Consider the following 18,884-nt stretch of genomic DNA (forward strand, 5'->3'; position numbering starts at 1 on the left):
CCAAAATGGAAAAAGCGATCCGGGACGCTCCACACGGTCCGGATCATGGTTATGATGAACCGTAACCATACTGTAACGTAACGCAACAGAAACATAATAACAGAGCACGTGGGATTCTTATCTGAGTTACCTACCCCCTCCTCCTTCCTATCCCTTATCACTATTTCTTTTTTTTTGCCTTGCCTTCTTGATTTTTTTTCATAGAAGTAGAAATGTAGAAAAATATGAAAATTGAGTTTGAAAAATGTATAAAAATAATTCAGAAAAGTTATAAAGAGTGTAATTAGTGTTAATATGTTACTTAGAAGTTTGAAGAAAAGAAATTTCTCATTTGTTCTGAATTATATCTCAATTCGGCATGAAAATAATCATTGCTGCAGATGCTTAAGGTTGTACTTTTTGTGAATAATATCGCACAACTTGGTCGTTTTTTGCATAATGTATATTGAAAACATACCTATTATTTCAGGTACACGCAGAAGCGTTTTTCGTCTGAGAAACGAAACGAAAAGTATGATATTGCAGTCACAAAATATGAAAGCATACCAGTACAGAACATTCGAAATTTCAGTATCATAGCTCATATAGACCATGGTAAAAGTACTTTGGCAGATCGTTTATTAGAATTTACCGACACAGTTACATTAGAACCCGGAACAGCACAGTTTCTAGATAGGTAGGTATGCGCTTGAATCTTACGTTACCGTCTCATATAAATACCGTGTATTATAATTTTAGGCTTCAGGTTGAAAAAGAACGAGGTATTACTGTAAAAGCTGTCACCGCATCGATACAATATGTGTCGAAAATTACGGACGAAAAATACCTATTGAATTTAGTCGATACTCCAGGTCATGTGGATTTCGCCAACGAAGTTACTCGAGCACTAGGAGCATGCCAGTCTGTGATATTATTAGTAGACGCTAATCAAGGCGTACAAGCTCAAACTTTTGCAAATTTTTATCTGGCTTTTGGTAATGATTTGGTCATAATTCCTGTGATTAATAAGATTGACTTGAAGAATGCCAATCCAGAGTTGGTTGAACAACAGTTACACAATTTGTTTGATATTGAAAAGAAAGACGTAATCCGAGTAAGTATTTTTCTCAGCGATTCGATTTATAGGTACCTACTTATTCGATGTTTAGATGGTAAATGGTAATCATTGATTTCAGGTATCTGCAAAACTGGGTACCGGTATCGAAGATTTATTAGAAGAAATAATTGACAGAGCACCTCCGCCGCCTGCCAATAGAGATGCTCCTTTCAAAGCGCTTCTTTTCGATAGCTGGTTTGACCAGTACCGAGGGGTGGTTATGTTATTTTACGTTCAAGATGGAGAAATAAAAGAAGGGGATAGTATCACATCGCACCATAATGGACAAACGTATATAGTTAAACATGTTGGAATCGTACGTCCGAACGAATACGAAACTGGTATACTGTAAGTAATTAGTAGACGTATCGTTGCTACTTCTTCGGTGCAAACGCCAAACGATAGCCTTATTTCGTAAAATATTGAATCATTTGTTATAGAAAAGGTGGTCAGGTGGGCTATGTCACTTGCAATATGAGATCGGCGAAAGAAGCTCTAATCGGTGACACGTTTTATTTTAAAAATGCACCAGTTGAACCATTTCCCGGATTTAAACCAGCACAGCCGATGGTTTTTGCGGGAATTTATCCGGTTGATCAAACTCAAACCGTGAGTCTGCGTAACGCTATCGAGAAATTAACTTTAACTGATTCTGCAGTTACCATGGAACCTGAAACTAGGTAAAAATCATTTTTAGATTCGTATGATATGGATCCCTTGTTGGCGATTTTTGTTCATACGTTCATTATTTCAGCCCTGCTTTAGGTCAAGGGTGGAGATTGGGATTTCTCGGACTATTACACTTGGAAGTATTTAATCAACGATTAGAACAAGAATATGACGCTCAGACAGTAACGACTGCTCCGAGTGTTACGTATAAAAGTTGGTATTTCTGTTTGCAATTTTTTGCGCTTGAATTTCTGATTTTTTTTTCCTTCAAATTATCACGTCTTATTAATTCATTACGTAGTACGAATCAAAGGAGAAAAAAATATCAAGCAATACAAAAGCGAAGAAATTTTTATTTCTAATCCCACCAAATTACCGGATCCGGCAATCATAACAGGAATGTTTGAGCCTACCGTTAAAGGAACAATCATAGCGCCAAGTAAAAATGATTCACATAATACATTTTTACCGAAACTGAAAGTACACTGAAGCGAAATTTTTCTTTTTCAAGTTGAATATATGAAAGACGTTACGGCGCTTTGCGTTGATAGAAGAGGCGAACAACACTCGAGTTCACAAGTGGATGAATCGCGAATCATGATGCAATATATTTTTCCCTTAAATGAAATTGTAGTCGATTTCCACGATCAATTGAAACGCATTACTTCCGGTTTTGCTAGTTTTGACTACGAAGATCACGAATATATTTTATCGGATTTAATCAAGGTACCGCTGGTTTCTATTAATTTCTCCGAAAGCGTTTATAAATTCGTAAGTAGTTTAATTGCGAATTCGATGTTTGCAGGTGGATATTTTATTGAACGGAAATCCGGTTGAAGAATTAACCATGATTGCTCATAAAAGTAAAGTTCGTGAAGTTGCTCGAGATGTTTGCCTCCGGTTAACCAATATCATTCCAAGGCAACAGTTTTTGGTGAGTGTGCAGAAATACAGACCTACTAAGTCTACGCATCTAATTCCATAATTTCCTGCGATTCTCACTAATGGCGATGATAAAATTTACACAAATTATTGTAATAGAGTATTAACACCGTCGCGCTGCTATTCTTATTGAAATGTTACCAATTTTTCATTTTTTGTTCGCAGATTGCAATCCAAGCAGTCATCGGTGGCAAGGTGATAGCTCGAGAAAATATAAAACCTTTTAGAAAAGATGTTTGTCAAAAATTGGTGAGTGATTTTCGAACTCCAGTTAGAAAGAATCGTTTTAATTTAGATCATATTTATTGATTTGTGTGCGATTTTAGTACGGAGGCGACGTTACTAGACGATACAAGATACTGGCCCGTCAAGCGGAAGGTAAACGAAAAATGAGAATGATTGGAAAAGTGGAAATTCCCAGAGATTCTTTCATTCAGTTATTCAAAAAATAAAACCGTTGAGTTTACGATGGCGAATACAATTTTAAAGGAAGTACATTTTGTAAATAATTGATCAAAAATTAATATCTTCTAGTCGTCATCAATTTGTTTATTATTCGTAATCCCTCAATTCAGTGTTTCAAATCAAACCTTTTCAATGTTTTTTTTTTTTTTTTTGGTCCGAATTGGACATGTACGTCGTTGGTTGATAAGAATTATGAAAAGAACTGAAATTACGAGTATTTAGAAAATTTGGAGACATTTGCAACGATAAGATGTTTGGCGTGGGTTTTGATGATAAAGATGCATTCAGCTTCACTTCATCCAAATTACTATTTATGAAAGTCGAAGTTAGGTCTTTCGGAGTTGGTTTCGATTTAGAAGAACTGGCCGGAGCAGAATTAATTACTGGCTCTATCCGAGACGATGGTGCAGCTCGCCTTGTTTAGATGAGCTAAAAAAATATTCGCGTTAATAACTCTATTGTAACTTGATTTATCTGAAATATTGTAATTCGAGATAGGTACCTTTGTTATTCACGTAAATTCAGTGGTTTACTTTCCTGTTTTTTCACACTTATCGGAAATATTCATTTTGAATCTTGTAATTCTTCCGTTTGTTCGGATGTCAGCGATGTGTCCGAACTATTAGTAGAAATGTTATTGATATCAAAATCCAAATTCCTTTCAAACAGAAAATTTGAATTAGTTTCCATTCAGTTAACATCAATAAAAGCGACAGTTCAAAATTTACATATTAGATGATCATGATTACTTTTTCAATCAGAAACCGACCAAATTTTTTCTCTATACAACACTTTTTTGACCCCGGAGAGATATCAAATTAGTAAGGCTGAGATATTTATTTTCTAAACAATGCTAATAAAATATTCTCTATTAATATTTTCCTAAAAAACGTGAAATACGTATAAATATTCTCTAAAAACCCGAAATATGCAAAATATTCCCTTACAATATGGGTTATCATTTTAAAGAGAATCTTATTCTCTTTCATTTTGTTGATATTATGTGATATTTTAGGTAAATAAATAAGAAATCCTATCCTTTCCATCAAAATTGACATAAGTTTTGATTTTTGAAAAAATTTTGTTTTCAAATTTCAATTTTTGATTGAAATTTGTTTTTTTTTTAATTTCAAAATTTCGCCTGTTTTATGAGTTTTTCAAAACGAAAATATTCTCCAAAAACAATGAAAATTTCTACTTAAATATAGCATATAGCCAAATATTCTCTAACATATGTGGGGCTCAATCGACTCGAAATTTTATGAAACGTAAAACTACGTTGGATATACCTTATCTATAGTATGCTACAAAAAGATATGTTATAAAATATTTTTCTCAGCCTATCAAATTAGGTTTAAAATATTGAAACCTAAAAGGCACATGTATGTTTGAGTGTCAAAAATAGAAGGAAAATTTAGATACTTAGGTATTTGAAACATTGTTATATATATATGAGATAGGTACCTTTGTTTTTCACATAAATTCGATGGCTTGATTTCCTGTTTTTTCAAGCTTTTATCGGAAGTATTTATTTTGAATAAATATCGTAATTCTTCCATTTCTTCGGATGTCAGCTCTAAATTCCTTTTAAACAGAAAGTCTGAATTACCTGGTATAATTCTATTCGGTTAACATCAATAAAAATAAAAGCGACGTAGGGTATAGTTTAGAGTAATGCAGGCATCATATAAGGTGGTTACTTATTTTTGTTGCTATTCGCTATATGAAAAGTTACTATTCATTAGACGATTATTTTTTCAATAAGAAACCGACCAATTTTCAATTTTTTTTATCAGCTGTTTTTTGACCCAGGAGAGAAATCAAATGAAGTTAAAAATATTGAAAAAGGCACATCTATGGGGCGTTTAAGGGTCAAAAATATGAGGAAAATGTAATTTTTCCAGCTTAAATGGGATGGGATGACCTGAGATGCTGAAATTTTGATATTTTGGTCACAATGAAGGGTATAATTATGTATTCATCCGTGGCTTCATTTTTATTAATGTTGGGTCCTTATTATGGTCCTCTGAAAAAATGACCTCTCTGTAATTTCCAACTTTTTAATTTCCTCATTTTAAAGGGTAAAATCTAGATCCCTAAAAAAAAAAACTTCACTCCCTTGAAATGCAATCATTCAAAGGAAATGAAAGATGTATGAATAAAATGTGGCATGTCTGAAATCGTTCAATTTGAGCTCAAAATTAAATTTTCATGTCATTTTCCAACACCAACAAATTCTATTGTAAAAATGACACTTACTTCTGTTGTTCTTGCATTGAATAAAGTTGCTCGATTTCAGCTACAACCACATTGACCATTTCTTCTACCACAGTCATTATAGCGTTGAACTGATCCACTGTAAGAGAATTCTCAATACTAAGAGGCATCTCTAACGGCAACGGCACCTCCTCCCCGTATTCTACGACAAAATAGGCTAATCTGAATAATACATTGTATCATAATGGTAAAAATAAGACAATTCCTTACCGACACACATCAAAACTGGAAACATTTTCTCAGCTATTACTTCTGCAGGAACGGCGACTTTTTTATGATTTAAAATATTCTTATAAATACCTGAGAAAAATATGATAATTTTTATTCACTTAAAGTCTTAAACTACCTAACGAAGAAAATATGTAAATACATAATTGTATAATGAAAATCGTCGAATTAATAAGGATTGAAAATATTTTCACCTGCAATACTCATCAGAATTTCCGGCTCTTTGCGGTCTTCGACTCTCAAAAAATATAAGAAATTTAAAAGATCAACCCAAATTCCCCATAAATCTAAATGCTCCACTAGTTTACCGATACAATCTAAACAATTCACTCGAACCTGGAAAGTATGTAAAATTGAGCAGAAGTTCCAATAGATGAACAAAAATTTTTTAATGTCACTCACAGAAGTATAGTTGTATTTGTAGAGTTTTTCAATACGAGGCATCAGATCTCTATTCATCGTCTGGTAGTGGATTAAGGGAGCGAAAGTGGGTATAACAGATAAGCATTGTTCTTGCAACTGTTTCGAATTACTTTCGAGTGCTCGAAATAACACGGGTAAAATTTCTGATTTTATTTCATCGGCGAGAGCGAGTTTCAGCATCAGTTCCACTTTTTGCAAACAGATAAGTTGAATCTGCAAGATGCACAGTTTGAATAAGGTATAGATACATTACATTGCATTAACGAATACACATTGAAAAATCATCATTTTTCTCACTTGCACAGGTTCTTGCATCCTTAGTACTGGTCAGAGTTGGCGCGATTCCTCGGTTCGTCAGAATCGGATTCCTGAATTACGATTCCCATACCTGAGAGAATCGGGATTCTCCACTCTCGATTCTTTCACAGAGTGAATCCGGTTCTGAATCCGATTCTTTAGCGGTTCTCGATTCCCTCCGATTCCGATTCCCAAATAAGTACTAATTTTTTTCAACTTCAGGACTTGACAAATGAATTTTAAATGAAATCAGTAATTTCCCCAACTAGGTATATGATCATTTTTCATGTTCTATTCTTTCGTTTGTGGCTGTGAGTAGGGAATTGCAGAGAATCGCGAGGGCGCGATTCTCCATTAAAGAGAATCCGATTCTTGCATTGCGCGATTCTTTCACTGCATAGAATCACTGATTTGCAATATTATCACACAACAGCCAATCTTTAAAAAAATGTCACCAGTCTCAAACTACAAAATGCAAATGCATCACTAAAAGCCATTAAAAACAGTGCATTTTACTGTTTCAACACGTGAATAATACCTGCAAGGAATCGCAGGGAATCGAGAAGGTGCGATTCTCTATAAAAGGGAATCGGATTCCTGCGTTTTCCGATTCTTTCGACTTGAAGAACCGCGATTCGAATCCGATTCGAATCGTGAGAATCGGATTCTTTCTCGATTCTTTCGCGCGATTCGAATCGCGCCAACTCTGGTACTGGTTTTAAATAAAGTAAAATACATTGCCTAAATTCTTTTTTAGTACAATGTTCGGAGATAGCGAATACACTTGGTAAAACGAAAGGGACCATGGTTGGATTGACGAATTCTTTTGCTAAACATGGAATTATCCTGTAAACAGAAATTGATCAGTGTGAAAATACGTTTACTGTAAAATGAAGAGATTAGTAAATGAATATCTTTTTTTTTTACCTAAATACGCATACACGATGAGGAAGTTTTTCTAACATTTTAGGCAATCCTTCATAAAATTGTGATTTCTGTAGATTATCCCACTGAAACATGGAATCCAAAAACCTTAATGCTATGACACCAACATCATCGAAAAATTCAGACTGAAAATAATACGAAATAGAATAATGCGATTTTCATTCAATTAGTTTAAAAAAAGAAGCTGGGGTGATCACTTTACCTTTAAAAAATCTTGAATTTTTGGCCTCAGCTGGGGCATATAGTTCAACATGAGTTTAACTATTTCTCTAATTTCTTGAGGAATCGTTAACAGATCAGAATTGGAAATTTGTTTAAATTTCGACAAATTCTGATTATACGTTGTCCAATTGTTATTCGAGTAATGAAAAGGAAGGCCTCTATTGTACAAAGTGTAAATTAACATTCCGAATGAAAACACATCGCTGAACACTAATAATTTGCCAGATAATGCGGATTCTGGAGCCAAGTAATCTAAATTTGGCTGAGCCAACGCACAGGGTACATCCATGGCGTTTTCGATAGTCGGCCATTTTACCTGTTGAATAGATTTTGAATTTAGTTTTAGAAATTAAGTGTGAGTTTGAAACCTATTATTGGCAACGTACGATAGCTTCTGCTCCACTAATGCAGTGAACGCTGTAATCAAATCCGAATATTTTCCAGGCACCTTCTTTGTTGATTACTACATTGTGCGGACATAGATTACGGTGTAATAACTTCACGTCATTGTGTAGAAATAAAAAACCTTCGGCAATCTGTAAAAAATGTATCGAAAATTGAGTATGTTTTCAATTTTTTTTCGGTAGAATATGATGATAAAAAGTTAATGGACCTGGTGCAAGCCATATTTTATTTCAACGTCGAATAAGTTGTAGTTTTCCAACTGATCAGGAACTGGAACTGGTAAGTTGTCTACTTTACCCAAAATATTTGCCAGACTAGCAAAAACGGGTTCAGTAACAAAAGCTAAGCTATCGCTGTAACAAACAGGTAGGTAGTGTAAATATCAAATGATCACACACAGTATCAGTTTAAAGTGTACTCTCGATAGAAGGCATGAGTTAATCCTGGTTAAGTCTACAAACTTACTGTGATTCTTCTAGAGTATGTTGCACCATCAGAATTTGAGGATGTCTTAAACGAGCTAATTGAGAGATACTTTTTCTCAAAGTATCTAGCACAGCTTCACGATTATTTTTTGACAATGTCTCCAATTGTTTTTTTTCTAATATGAATATTGAAACCTCTTGGTTGGTGGATTTCTTGAATCCGCTGAATATCTTCCACAGTAATCCTACGATGGAGAAATTTCATTAAAAAATATCTTGGCTTGAGAATTACACTTTGAGGAATTATTTTCAAACCTGGTCCAGCGCTCGCGATATGATTAGTGGCTTCGTATTCTCTGGTAACCGGATTCCCTGGTAAAAATATAGATAGCTGTGATACGGTGCTACTGACAGTATAGTATAACTTATTGAGTACGTTCATTTTCAAGCAGTAATACGCTAATTCACGACGAGTCAAATTTAAACATCAATTTCTGCAATGCTTCGTAAATCTGAAGAACGTCAAATATAAGTACATATTATATTATTTCAACATATAGCGTTGAAATAATAAGAGCCTTTATTTATCAGATGGTTTGGTACTTTGAACTTCGTGCTCTTTAGTGATTGTTCGTCACTTTTGGACTTCGATGATTCATGTATATGGTTTTCCCGCCACCCTCAACATGTGACAATTGTCATAAACCGGTTTCTTTCTGCGATCGCTCCGCAAGAACGAGTCATGTTGAGAACTGAGAACACGCGATTAGCATTCAGGTTTGGTGAATTTTTTTCTAAATATTATAAATTTTTCAATGTATTTTTTTGTCTGAAATTGGTAAATAAACGAAGTACGTATTCAAACGTCAGTGATTTGCGTATTTATTTAGATATTCATTAGTATAATTTAAAAGCTAAAATCTAAAATGATGAAAAATACTGCTCCTTCGAATAAAAAATTTAGGAAAGTGACACATAAATAATAACTAAAAATGCACAATTTAAATAATAAGTTTCTACAATGTACAGAACTAAAAAAAAGAAATCGTTCAAGTATCTATAAGGTACAACTAAAAATCTCAACTATCACAGGTGGTTATTTCAACGGTTGTTGAAAAAGATGTAATGGTTTGTTTGTTGAACAAATCTACCGTTAAAGAAGCTAGAAATAATGGAATAGATTTATGCTGTTTGAGATGTAAATCTATCATGTCACTCAACGTTTGAGAGTATCCAGTTTCGAGTAATTCCATGGTTCCATTATTAGAAGACGACATCTACGATAACGTAATTAGTTAATAAAGATCATCATGTCCAGGTAAACGAGCTACGAATATTATAATGCGTACCTGGAAGAGTAATATGTCCTGCGGATCAAACGCGTATAAACTGCATAGTCTGTACTGATTGTTGGGTAAAACATCAACCTTATAACCGAAAAGCATATACATGGCGTCTCTAAAATCGTGACTTCGTTTTCTAAACACTTCGCATAACCTTTGATTTTGAATTTCTGCTGATTTCAGCCGGTCTTTAAGATCTATAGAAAGAAAAAATATAATAATATACGCTATTTTGTATCGAGAATTCAATCCATGCGAATTTAGGCCAGACTCGTACCACTGATTTCTTTCACAGATGTGCCTTGGCATCGTTCTTCTACAATCCGGGTAACGTCTTCGTTGTTTCCCTCTTCTAACACTTTGATACGTTCTTTCAATCTGTAAATTTCTTCGCTGGCTTTCGTAAGTCGATCTTCATAGTTCTGCGCTGCTTCTGACGTAGGGTTAGCTCTGAAAAATATCCGAATTTAATATTTGACAGTGCAATATTTTGATTTTGTTACACAATAAAGCTTACTTTAGATGAATGATCTTCGTCTGTCTTGGATCAAAATCACCTTTCAAATGACGATACTCTAATTGATCGCTCAAATGTTCAACTTTTTCACGTAATTTTTTGTTTTCTTCTCGAAGTAGACGTTCTCTTTGCAATAAGTCGTCTCTTTCAATGAGTAAAGCAGATGGTTTAGTATCTATTCCGACATTGAGAATTAATTTTCAGTCAACAATTTCACAATAATATAAATACACACTGCAAAATACTTTATGCTAATAAGCGTACCAGTAACAACAGCAATTGATGGATCAGCTTCGAGTTGTTTTAATCGTTCTTCATATCCATCAATAACTTTTTGCAAAGCATCGAACTGAGTATGAGAATCCGAAGCGATAGTCACATCCTTCTGACAAGAATCCAGCAAATTCCTTAAATCATTGCGTTCCTAAACAGAATAAAAAATGATTACGAAAATGGCGCGATAAATATTCACAAGACCAACCAAAAATCATATTTGAGAATTTCTTTACCCATGTAACTAAATTTAATTGTTTCTTGAGTCTTCTGATGTTTGCAGCGTGAGTTTCACACGAAGTTTTTAAAACATTCGTTTGTTCTTTATACTTGCCGACTTCCTTTTCCAATTCATCGACTTTTTCTTTTAGGTGAGAAGTCCTGAAATTTACACATCAGCGAACTACATATAACACGAACATAAGAAAACATCAACCGAGATGATAATGAAATTACCTGAGTTCTGAATCCTTACATTCGGACACGTACCACAATTCTTTTTTCACTAATTCTTCCAAACGTCGTTGAATTAAAATCAGAGGTTTCACCGTTTTGTCATCTTGTAGGCAATAATGTTTTGATAAACTTGCCCAGTCTTCCAATTCGCCCTTCAAGTATTGGTTCTCGCCTTTCAATTCGATCAATTCCTGATTCAAATTATCCATTAATTTCTGACGAGTTCTCAAATTCTCCACTTCTGTTTCTAGGTATAACACGTTTGAAATGGAAGATCTGCGAATACAGATGGCGTTAATTACACATTATAATTCGCACTGTTTGACAATCATTCGTAAACAATTACTTTAGACGCTCGTTCTCTTCTTTCAAATTAGACAATTCTTTTTCCAACAGCGGAAGTGATATCAATCTTTTATTTTGCGATTCGACGTATGCTCTAGTCTCTAAATACAATTCACGTTCTGATTCTAAATCCTAAAAAATGTAAAAAGAATTACAATTATTAGCTAGTTATAATCATGCATGGAATCATTGATACTTGAAAAGTAAACAAAGAGTGATGAAATAAACCTTTACGCGTTTCATAGCAGCCAAAAGTTTCGTTTGCTCCATCTCCAATTTCCTTAGATCGTTATTTTTTTCAATCAATTCGTTCCGAAGTTCCTCGATAAGTTCGGTGTTCATTTCATTTCTTTTCTTCATTATACTTATTTCATGCGAGAGTTTCATAATTTCGTTATTTTCCTCTTTTTTCTTATTTTCAGTTTCAGCTTCAAACTGTAACAAAAAATACAGACGATTTCAGCAAAAAAAGTCAATGAATCTTCAAACATTTCGAAACGATTACCTCGAATATTCTTTCTTTCAACAGATGATTTTCTTTCTGAAGTTGCGATAATAATTTACAGGCTGAATTTTCTTTCTCATTTTCACCAAATTTCAGGTTATTATAACGATCAACTGCTTCTGCTTCGCGTTTTCTGATGAAATTTAATCGCGACTCCAATTCTTTCACCTAAAACATAATGCTATGTCGTAAAACTAGTCTAATCTCAATGTTTTACTTCACTTGTTACCTTGGATCGTTCTTCGTCAAGATCCTTTTTCAGCGTTCTTTTTTCTTCTTGATAACGTAACGTAGTTTCGACGTTTAATGCCTCTAATTTAGAGATTCGCTCTTCGGCTTCAATAACTTGTGCTCTGGATTTCATAACTTCCGACTTAATCCTTCTAATTTCCCAAGGAGACATGACTAGAAGCGGAGCAGAACCAAAAGTTAAGCTTCAAAACGTAGAATAACTTCGTGAAACGTGAAGAAATTTGTACCTTCATCGCCAAGACCTTTGGAAGATGGAGGTGTCTCGAGCTTTGGTTTCTTATCAGATATTTCAGACTTACGACCATCGAATAGCAATCTTTTAGGTTTGGAAGATGAACAAACGGGTTCTCTGAATGCATTAACTGGCAACATAGAAGATCGATAGTAATTCTTCGCGTTTGCTCGAAATTCCTCCAGCATATTGACGATACAAGTGGGATCGTCTGCGTCGTCGTCCATCGTTATCGTTCGAATAGTAGAAACAAAACAACACAAAGAATATTACTTTGAACTATTTTAAACTAAAAAATTTACCATCGCACTGGCACCTAATTTTCGCGACAAAACATTGTAAATTCAAAATAGTAGAAACTCTAGACAATTTGAATTTGAAAATAATTGAAATTTCGAATATTGATAATCGGTAATTTTCAAAATTTGAAATTTCAGCTTCGGCGCGCATGCGCATGTCAGGTATGCGCAGAACGGGCTTAAAAATAAAAACGGAACGAAACGAGACCGATTTTTATGGTACGATCCGTACGATGCAATGCTCACGTTATCTCGTTTCGCTCCGGTCGATCCGGTCCAGCTGGAGCTCTCACGTGGTCACGTTATTTTGTTTCGGTTCCGCTCCGTTCGGAAACAAAAACAAAAACGAAATAAAAAAATTCTTATCAAAATTATTATCAGTTGCATTTTTTTGCGTAAAAAACACGTAGAATTTTTGTGCAAGTGCCAATCATCGGCAAAATTTGAAAAATGATTTGAATTTCGTGCTCCAATATGTCTAGATATCCGAAGAAATAATGCTACCAGGTATTGGCATATTTGGTTCAGGAAATATCGTTAAAATAATCGTACCATACTTGAAGCAGAAAGGCTTCAAAGTCGAAGCGCTATGGGGCAGAACATTATCAAAAGCTGAGGAAACAGCAAAAGAACTTGGCATACCGTATCACACGAATAAGATAGATAACGTGTTATTGCGAAAAGATGTTGACTTGATTTTCATTCTATGTTCGCCCCATCTGCAAGCGCAAATCGCCGTCAAAGCTCTCGGAATAGGCAAACATGTCGTATGCGATAAGCCTGCAGGTTTGTGTCAAAGCGATGCCATCAAAATGGTTCACGCTGCTCAATACTATCCGTCTTTGATATCAATCATCAATCATAGTTTACGATTCCTTCCCGCTTTCACGCATATGAAGAAAGCCATTTCTGAAGGCTTTATCGGAGCTGAAAATGAAATAACTGCCTGCGATATTCGCGTTCAAATGGAAACGTTATATTTGAATCGATACAACTGGCTATGTGAGAAATCCATGGGCGGCGGTGTATTAACGCTTATTGGCAGTCATATTATCGATTTGATATCTTACTTGATCAATCAAAAAGCTGTTAGAGTGCACGGTATTGTGAAAACTTTCGAAGAAACTTCCGGCACCATAAATGGCATCAGACGTATTACGAGTTCAGATTTTTGTACTTTTCAAATGGAAATGAGCGGTAATATTTTACAAGACTCGCTTCCTTTTTACCCAGTGTGTTGATGTTGAATAATTTCTAAAATTTGAAATTGTTTTTATCTTTAGGTAACGCTCTCGTAACGGTTACTCTTAACAGCCATCTTCCTGGTATCTATCATCAAGAAGTTTTGATTTGCGGTAAAAATGGCCATTTACTGGTGAAAGGGGGCGATTTACACGGTTACAAGAAATCCACCCAAAAAGAAGAAGTATTATACCTGGACGTTGAAGATTTACAAAAATCCGATAAACTGAATCCGCTAATGGGTAACATAATACCCAAACCTTATATAAAAGGATTTTTCAAAATGATAGGTTCTTTAAAAGAAGCGTTTCTACCGGTCGAAGATAAAAGCGGCTGGATAAAACAGCCAGTTGCCGATGCTTCTACTTTCGAAGATGGTTTATATGTACAAGCTGTGATAGATGCTTTATACAAATCCAGCGCTAGGCGAGAATGGGTGAGAGTTGATATGATTACAGAAGAACCAGACCCAAACCCTTTGCTTAGCGCTGCGGTCAGAAGAACGGGTATTTCTTTGTAAATCATATTTTCCTCTTTCGGAGCTACATTCCATTTCCAGTATTACTTTCTACAATCATTTCTGTTCACTTCGAACTATGTACACAATCATTTTAAAACGAAACTCAATAAACTAAAACAGTTATGTAAATTTGTAATGTACCCATTAATTAATATAATTGATTGAACTCTGTCGAATATTCAATAAATAATAGGTACATTAGCTTTACCGAGACAATCATCACATAAACTTGACTAAGTACAAAGGTAACTATTTATCCGGTTGCGAAATGAAAAGCTTACAAGACAAAACAAGTGAACCCGAGTTTCAATTTCGAACAGCGTTTAAACTACATTCAGAAGAGTTATCTGCCGCATCGCTATCTTTTCCAATTCAAACCTAATATGTTTCTTGCCTAAACAGAAATATAAAAATCATATCGGCGATTAATTAGTAGCTACAAATTAATCTTACGCATCTTGATTTTATGCGCTATACTCACAGTGGTAAAAGTAGCTTGAGAAATTTCTTTGGTCAGCTGAGACGCTTGCTCCGATTGTTGAATACAAGAATACAAAGCTGTCGCATCATCTAGTTGGGTTTTTAAAAACTTCCAAGTATTTTCGTAATCGGGTGACTTGTCTTGTAACATGTACAATTCAGTTACTTTGTAAATGCCAGCTAACGCTATCCTTCTTACATACCAGTCGAACTGTGAATTTACAAACAATCAAGAATTAGAACGTAACTTGGATTACTACAGCAATAATAATATGGGATCTCTTACGTCAACTGATCGATCACCAGCGTAGTAACATATATCGTCCACTAAAGTGAGTAAATTTGACAAAGCCGTAGGAACTGCTCGTGAAAGTGTTAAAGTAGCTAGAGCTTGTGGCCATTTGTCAATGTACGGTATAATCATTCTTAGTCGTGTTTCTATCGCATCGCTTACGAAAATTTTCAATAATTTTTGCCTGTGGAATAATAAAACATACTCGCAGTTAATAAACAGTGGGATATTTCCGAATAATGGTCAAATTAAGGGGTAGAAATGCCTAATATCAGTGTAGTCAGATATTTGGTCACAGAGACGCCGTAAGAAAATTTTATACTTCGAAGTTGACGAATAAATTAGCCATTTACTTGTCAGTTGGCGAGGTTTCAACAACTTCAGGTTTATTCTTCAAATACTCGCACAATTGTTCATTACAAACTGAATAGAAATACAGCACCAAATCACAACCGCCTAAAGGAAACATCTCGCCAATAACTCCAGGATATCCGATTGATTGAGCACCTACGCAATTCAGTCGTAAATTAAATGTTTCATAAAATTCTATCAAGATGATTAAATAGTATAATTTACCTGCAACGATGGCAGCTTTCGTCCATCCATGAACGGAAACATGATTCAAAGACGCAGCCAAAATTTTATTTCTTATGTTCTTCTCATATTCATTATCGTTCTTATTTTCGTTTTCAACGTCATTTTGAATAGCTGAGTTGATCTGATCTTCTGAAATAAATCTATCTATGACCTCGTTTTTCGAACTTTTTTCTTGGAACACGCATTGATACATCTGTATTCCACATGCCGGTGCGAATTTAATGGGTGATTCTGCGAACATTCAAAGTTTAAAAAATCAAATTCGATTAAAACTTCATATAATTTTCAATCATTGTTTTTCTACAACTTCAAAAAAGTATAAAAATCAACAGTAGTTTGAATTGATGATGATTTTGAAAAATTTTGCCAAAAACTGTTCTAAACGTCATGATTAGCCGTTTTAAATGATCCGAAATCGTAGTTCGTAAGAAAGTCACTAGAATTGAAAAAAAAACACAAATAATTTCAAGCGATTTTCAAAACTACACGAATGGACCAAGGTTGTACTTGTTCTACTTGTTCATATAACAAAAATTGAAGAATTCGACGTCATGAAAAAATATATTAAATTAAAATCACATTAGTAAAAACAGAAAGAATCGTACATTGATAAATTAGGAGAAAAAAATGATGAACCGCAAAAATACATATCACATTATACGAAGTAATATAATATACAATGTTACTGATACATCATTTACAGGCATTGTATTCGTATACCAATTGCATAGCATGTTCGATCATATCCAATGCGCTGAGGGCATTTTTCGTAGCGTTTATTTTATCCTCTCGCTGTAATCTTGGCAATGATTTACCTTCGACCACGATTGAAACATTATCTTCGAATGGTAACGGATCGTCGTTATTGATGAACGTAACCGCATCGCGTTTGTATTTCTCTCGAGACTTTTCGATGGCTTCTTCGATTACCGTAAAATAATTCCTATCGAAGTGATCATAATAATCGTGGATACCGGTTTGGTTTTGAGCATCTCTGCGCAACATTAACGCGAATAGATATAATAACGAAACGATTTTGTTCTTCGATGCTATCAAATCGGTATCGCTGCCTTCTCCAAGCTTGGCAAAAATCTTCAATAAATCTATCAAGTATTTTCCTTTCTGGTAATATTGGAAATTATTCTCTACGAAGCTCGTATGCATCATTTTCCTAAAGATGGTTATTATTTCGCTATCGATATCTTCGCTGCCAGTTTCCGAGGTGATATTCATGAGTAATAAATAGGTTCCTTTCGGATCAAATTTAAGCACGTAGGATTGCAGCAATTCGATGGCTAATTTCCTATTTTCAAATATGTACGAATAAATACAGATTCGGCTGACAGCTGCGACAAATTTCTTGTGAACTTTGTACTCTAAATATCCGTACGGTATGGAACCATTCGGCGTGCTTCGGAAAATTTTATCACACAGCAGGAGACCTTTTCTGACGACAGCGTTATGAAAATTTTTCATCAGTAAGACAGACAAATAAAGCAATTTGTGAAATAAATATACCGGAGAAAAGGCCAGAGGAAAATAATTGGTGAACGGAGTTTCGGTAATTCGCACCGAATAGTACACAGCCAAAGGCAGGATTTTTATTTTAGCCCATAGTGGATTACGCACCACAAAGTCTGAGCTGTCTTCATCTAAATAAGTATCTTTATCGGGCTCCAGTTCTTCTACGTCTAAGGCTTTCGTTTCGTCGATAAATTCGAACAAACAATACGCTTTACCGTACAACTTGCCAATACTGCGAAGAACTTGGTCACAGATTTCTTGTAATTTCTCGAACTTCTCCAAATACAGATACATGACAGGTTCGGCTAATATGTGAAATCCAAATGCGATCAAGGCGTCGATTTCGCGGGCCGATATCGTGTCATTTAGAAATGTTTCGTAAAATACGACAAGTTTTGCAGATAAATGCAGAAGCTTATCGACGTGTGGATCATTGACCGTCATTATCTTTTCGTCGAATTCGATATTGTGATCTTCGGGAAAATGAACACTTTCCAAATAAAATTTTATGGTACTCAGCGTCCATTCTAACCAATACTCGCGAGATGATCCTAATTTTACCAGCGTAAATTTCAAAGGGTCTAACAGCATGAGAAATTTTTCGATGCAGCAACTTTCTTCATCCACTTGCTCCAACAGAGTGACAAATAAGTCATCCGGGTCGATTTCGTCGACGATCGATTCGAGTATTTCTTCGTAACATTCGACTAAATGCGGACACTTGTATATACGTTCATCATCCATGAACTTGGATATGCTGGAAATCAGATCAACACCATGCTGCGACACAATGGTGGTGAATGTTTTTGTCTGTCTCAGTTCACGAACTCTATCCAAGTCTCCTTCGTTGAGAGCATCGTGCATCAATTTTATTTCTCGTTTAAAAAATTCATCGCCTGCCATATTTTTTGATTCTTGTAATTATTTGCTCGAATCAAACATAGACGATTCTAAAACACGAGACAGACACATATGTATGTACATCTTCCGTATGATAATTCCAACATCTGATTTAAATACAAATATAACTTGGGCGATTCTTCACCATGTGAAATATTCACTTCAAATGAGGTGTTTTGCAATCAAAATCAGACACATAAACGAGAATTAAAAACACATTTTACGAGAAACGAAATGGTCAAATGCAAAACACCGTGAATATATTACAAATTACTTTATGTACTTAATTTTAAACTTTCGTATCTAATTATGCTTACCAATCAAGCCGACAGAAAGTAATCCTTCATTTAGTAAACTTTTAGAAGCACGTTTCAACACACGAAACATTCCAATCAGAAACACCTTCTTGTGGATTTCACCGATACGATTTCAGCAATGCAAGACTGTGAAGTTATAGAATTTCTGGTATATCCGACAGGTATTTCACACATTCACGACGATAATATTTGTTATTCTTCGGCACTTCGAGTTGAATTATGAGGAGAGAATGAACACAATACGGATCAGCGAGTAGAAACTAGCGAAAAGATGGACAGAAAGATAATAGCTGATTGCATTTTATTGCTTCACTGTTGGATCTCGCGCTCGCCAAAATTGCTCATGCACATGCTCAAAAATGCTTTTCGCTTGCTCACTATGCTCAAATCTGTTAG

General features: G+C 34.9%; 6 protein-coding genes across 8 annotated transcripts; 2 read left to right on the forward strand and 4 right to left on the reverse strand.

The window, feature by feature from the left end:
• The first annotated feature begins 187 nt into the window (after positions 1-187).
• On the forward strand, positions 188-3,247 carry waw (Translation factor waclaw). Its single transcript, XM_065356047.1, has 11 exons — positions 188-389; positions 470-676; positions 739-1,093; positions 1,176-1,444; positions 1,537-1,776; positions 1,851-1,978; positions 2,067-2,204; positions 2,277-2,491; positions 2,571-2,699; positions 2,873-2,956; positions 3,034-3,247. The coding sequence occupies exons 1-11, from the start codon at positions 295-297 to the stop codon at positions 3,157-3,159; spliced, it is 1,986 nt and encodes a 661-aa protein (XP_065212119.1). The 5' UTR covers positions 188-294; the 3' UTR covers positions 3,160-3,247.
• Positions 2,872-6,601, reverse strand: LOC135839837 (SCY1-like protein 2). 2 transcript variants are annotated; one of them, XM_065356058.1, is made up of 8 exons: positions 6,398-6,601; positions 6,080-6,313; positions 5,872-6,013; positions 5,660-5,749; positions 5,432-5,591; positions 4,637-4,756; positions 3,675-3,830; positions 2,872-3,601 (listed from the first exon to the last, which is right to left on the reverse strand). In XM_065356058.1, exons 1-7 carry the CDS (start codon positions 6,413-6,415, stop codon positions 3,737-3,739), a joined length of 858 nt encoding a protein of 285 aa, XP_065212130.1. In that variant the 5' UTR covers positions 6,416-6,601; the 3' UTR covers positions 2,872-3,601; positions 3,675-3,736. The 2 variants fall into 2 exon arrangements, with proteins under 2 accessions (XP_065212130.1, XP_065212129.1); XM_065356057.1 differs by having other exon boundaries at positions 5,432-5,606.
• An 85-nt stretch (positions 6,602-6,686) lies between these two features.
• LOC135839833 (SCY1-like protein 2) lies at positions 6,687-9,118 on the reverse strand. The gene is made up of 7 exons (XM_065356050.1): positions 8,710-9,118; positions 8,435-8,639; positions 8,178-8,322; positions 7,951-8,100; positions 7,545-7,880; positions 7,325-7,467; positions 6,687-7,243 (listed from the first exon to the last, which is right to left on the reverse strand). Exons 1-7 carry the CDS (start codon positions 8,834-8,836, stop codon positions 6,910-6,912), a joined length of 1,440 nt encoding a protein of 479 aa, XP_065212122.1. The 5' UTR covers positions 8,837-9,118; the 3' UTR covers positions 6,687-6,909.
• Positions 9,119-9,252: 134 nt separating this feature from the next.
• Positions 9,253-12,740, reverse strand: Mad1 (Mitotic arrest-deficient 1). Its single transcript, XM_065356045.1, has 12 exons — positions 12,313-12,740; positions 12,063-12,238; positions 11,834-12,001; positions 11,557-11,763; positions 11,330-11,460; positions 10,984-11,259; positions 10,764-10,908; positions 10,519-10,678; positions 10,255-10,429; positions 10,015-10,187; positions 9,744-9,934; positions 9,253-9,671 (listed from the first exon to the last, which is right to left on the reverse strand). The coding sequence occupies exons 1-12, from the start codon at positions 12,542-12,544 to the stop codon at positions 9,474-9,476; spliced, it is 2,232 nt and encodes a 743-aa protein (XP_065212117.1). The 5' UTR covers positions 12,545-12,740; the 3' UTR covers positions 9,253-9,473.
• A 243-nt stretch (positions 12,741-12,983) lies between these two features.
• LOC135839834 (glucose-fructose oxidoreductase domain-containing protein 1) lies at positions 12,984-14,549 on the forward strand. The gene is made up of 2 exons (XM_065356052.1): positions 12,984-13,813; positions 13,900-14,549. The coding sequence occupies exons 1-2, from the start codon at positions 13,114-13,116 to the stop codon at positions 14,376-14,378; spliced, it is 1,179 nt and encodes a 392-aa protein (XP_065212124.1). The 5' UTR covers positions 12,984-13,113; the 3' UTR covers positions 14,379-14,549.
• LOC135839832 (ubiquinone biosynthesis protein COQ9, mitochondrial-like) lies at positions 14,491-18,818 on the reverse strand. Of its 2 annotated transcripts, XM_065356049.1 has the most exons (6): positions 18,489-18,785; positions 15,727-15,978; positions 15,504-15,657; positions 15,145-15,334; positions 14,860-15,069; positions 14,491-14,772 (listed from the first exon to the last, which is right to left on the reverse strand). In XM_065356049.1, the coding sequence occupies exons 1-6, from the start codon at positions 18,556-18,558 to the stop codon at positions 14,737-14,739; spliced, it is 912 nt and encodes a 303-aa protein (XP_065212121.1). In that variant the 5' UTR covers positions 18,559-18,785; the 3' UTR covers positions 14,491-14,736. The 2 variants fall into 2 exon arrangements, with proteins under 2 accessions (XP_065212121.1, XP_065212120.1); XM_065356048.1 differs by lacking the exons at positions 14,491-14,772; positions 14,860-15,069; positions 15,145-15,334; positions 15,504-15,657; positions 15,727-15,978 and adding an exon at positions 16,290-18,221 and having other exon boundaries at positions 18,489-18,818.
• Positions 18,819-18,884: the final 66 nt, after the last annotated feature.

Source organism: Planococcus citri, chromosome 3 (assembly GCF_950023065.1).
Source record: "Planococcus citri chromosome 3, ihPlaCitr1.1, whole genome shotgun sequence".
NCBI lineage: Eukaryota > Metazoa > Arthropoda > Insecta > Hemiptera > Pseudococcidae > Planococcus > Planococcus citri.

Coding starts and splice junctions, on each gene's coding strand:
- waw (XM_065356047.1), top strand. CDS start 295: ATGTTACTTAGAAGTTTGAAGAAAAGAAATTTCTCATTTGTTCTGAAT. Junction 1,445..1,536: donor GAATACGAAACTGGTATACT/GTAAGTAATTAG, acceptor CATTTGTTATAG/AAAAGGTGGTCAGGTGGGCT. Junction 2,492..2,570: donor TTTTATCGGATTTAATCAAG/GTACCGCTGGTT, acceptor CGATGTTTGCAG/GTGGATATTTTATTGAACGG.
- LOC135839837 (XM_065356057.1), bottom strand. Junction 5,750..5,871: donor AATTCTGATGAGTATTGCAG/GTGAAAATATTT, acceptor TATTTTTCTCAG/GTATTTATAAGAATATTTTA. Junction 3,831..4,636: donor AATTTATGTGAAAAACAAAG/GTACCTATCTCA, acceptor TCTGTTTGAAAG/GAATTTGGATTTTGATATCA.
- LOC135839833 (XM_065356050.1), bottom strand. CDS start 8,836: ATGAACGTACTCAATAAGTTATACTATACTGTCAGTAGCACCGTATCA. Junction 8,640..8,709: donor TATCGCGAGCGCTGGACCAG/GTTTGAAAATAA, acceptor TCTCCATCGTAG/GATTACTGTGGAAGATATTC. Junction 8,101..8,177: donor TAAAATATGGCTTGCACCAG/GTCCATTAACTT, acceptor CATTTTTTACAG/ATTGCCGAAGGTTTTTTATT.
- Mad1 (XM_065356045.1), bottom strand. CDS start 12,544: ATGGACGACGACGCAGACGATCCCACTTGTATCGTCAATATGCTGGAG. Junction 11,260..11,329: donor GAAGAGAACGAGCGTCTAAA/GTAATTGTTTAC, acceptor CTGTATTCGCAG/ATCTTCCATTTCAAACGTGT. Junction 9,935..10,014: donor ATCTGTGAAAGAAATCAGTG/GTACGAGTCTGG, acceptor TTCTTTCTATAG/ATCTTAAAGACCGGCTGAAA.
- LOC135839834 (XM_065356052.1), top strand. CDS start 13,114: ATGCTACCAGGTATTGGCATATTTGGTTCAGGAAATATCGTTAAAATA. Junction 13,814..13,899: donor TTTTCAAATGGAAATGAGCG/GTAATATTTTAC, acceptor TTTTATCTTTAG/GTAACGCTCTCGTAACGGTT.
- LOC135839832 (XM_065356048.1), bottom strand. CDS start 18,174: ATGGCAGGCGATGAATTTTTTAAACGAGAAATAAAATTGATGCACGAT.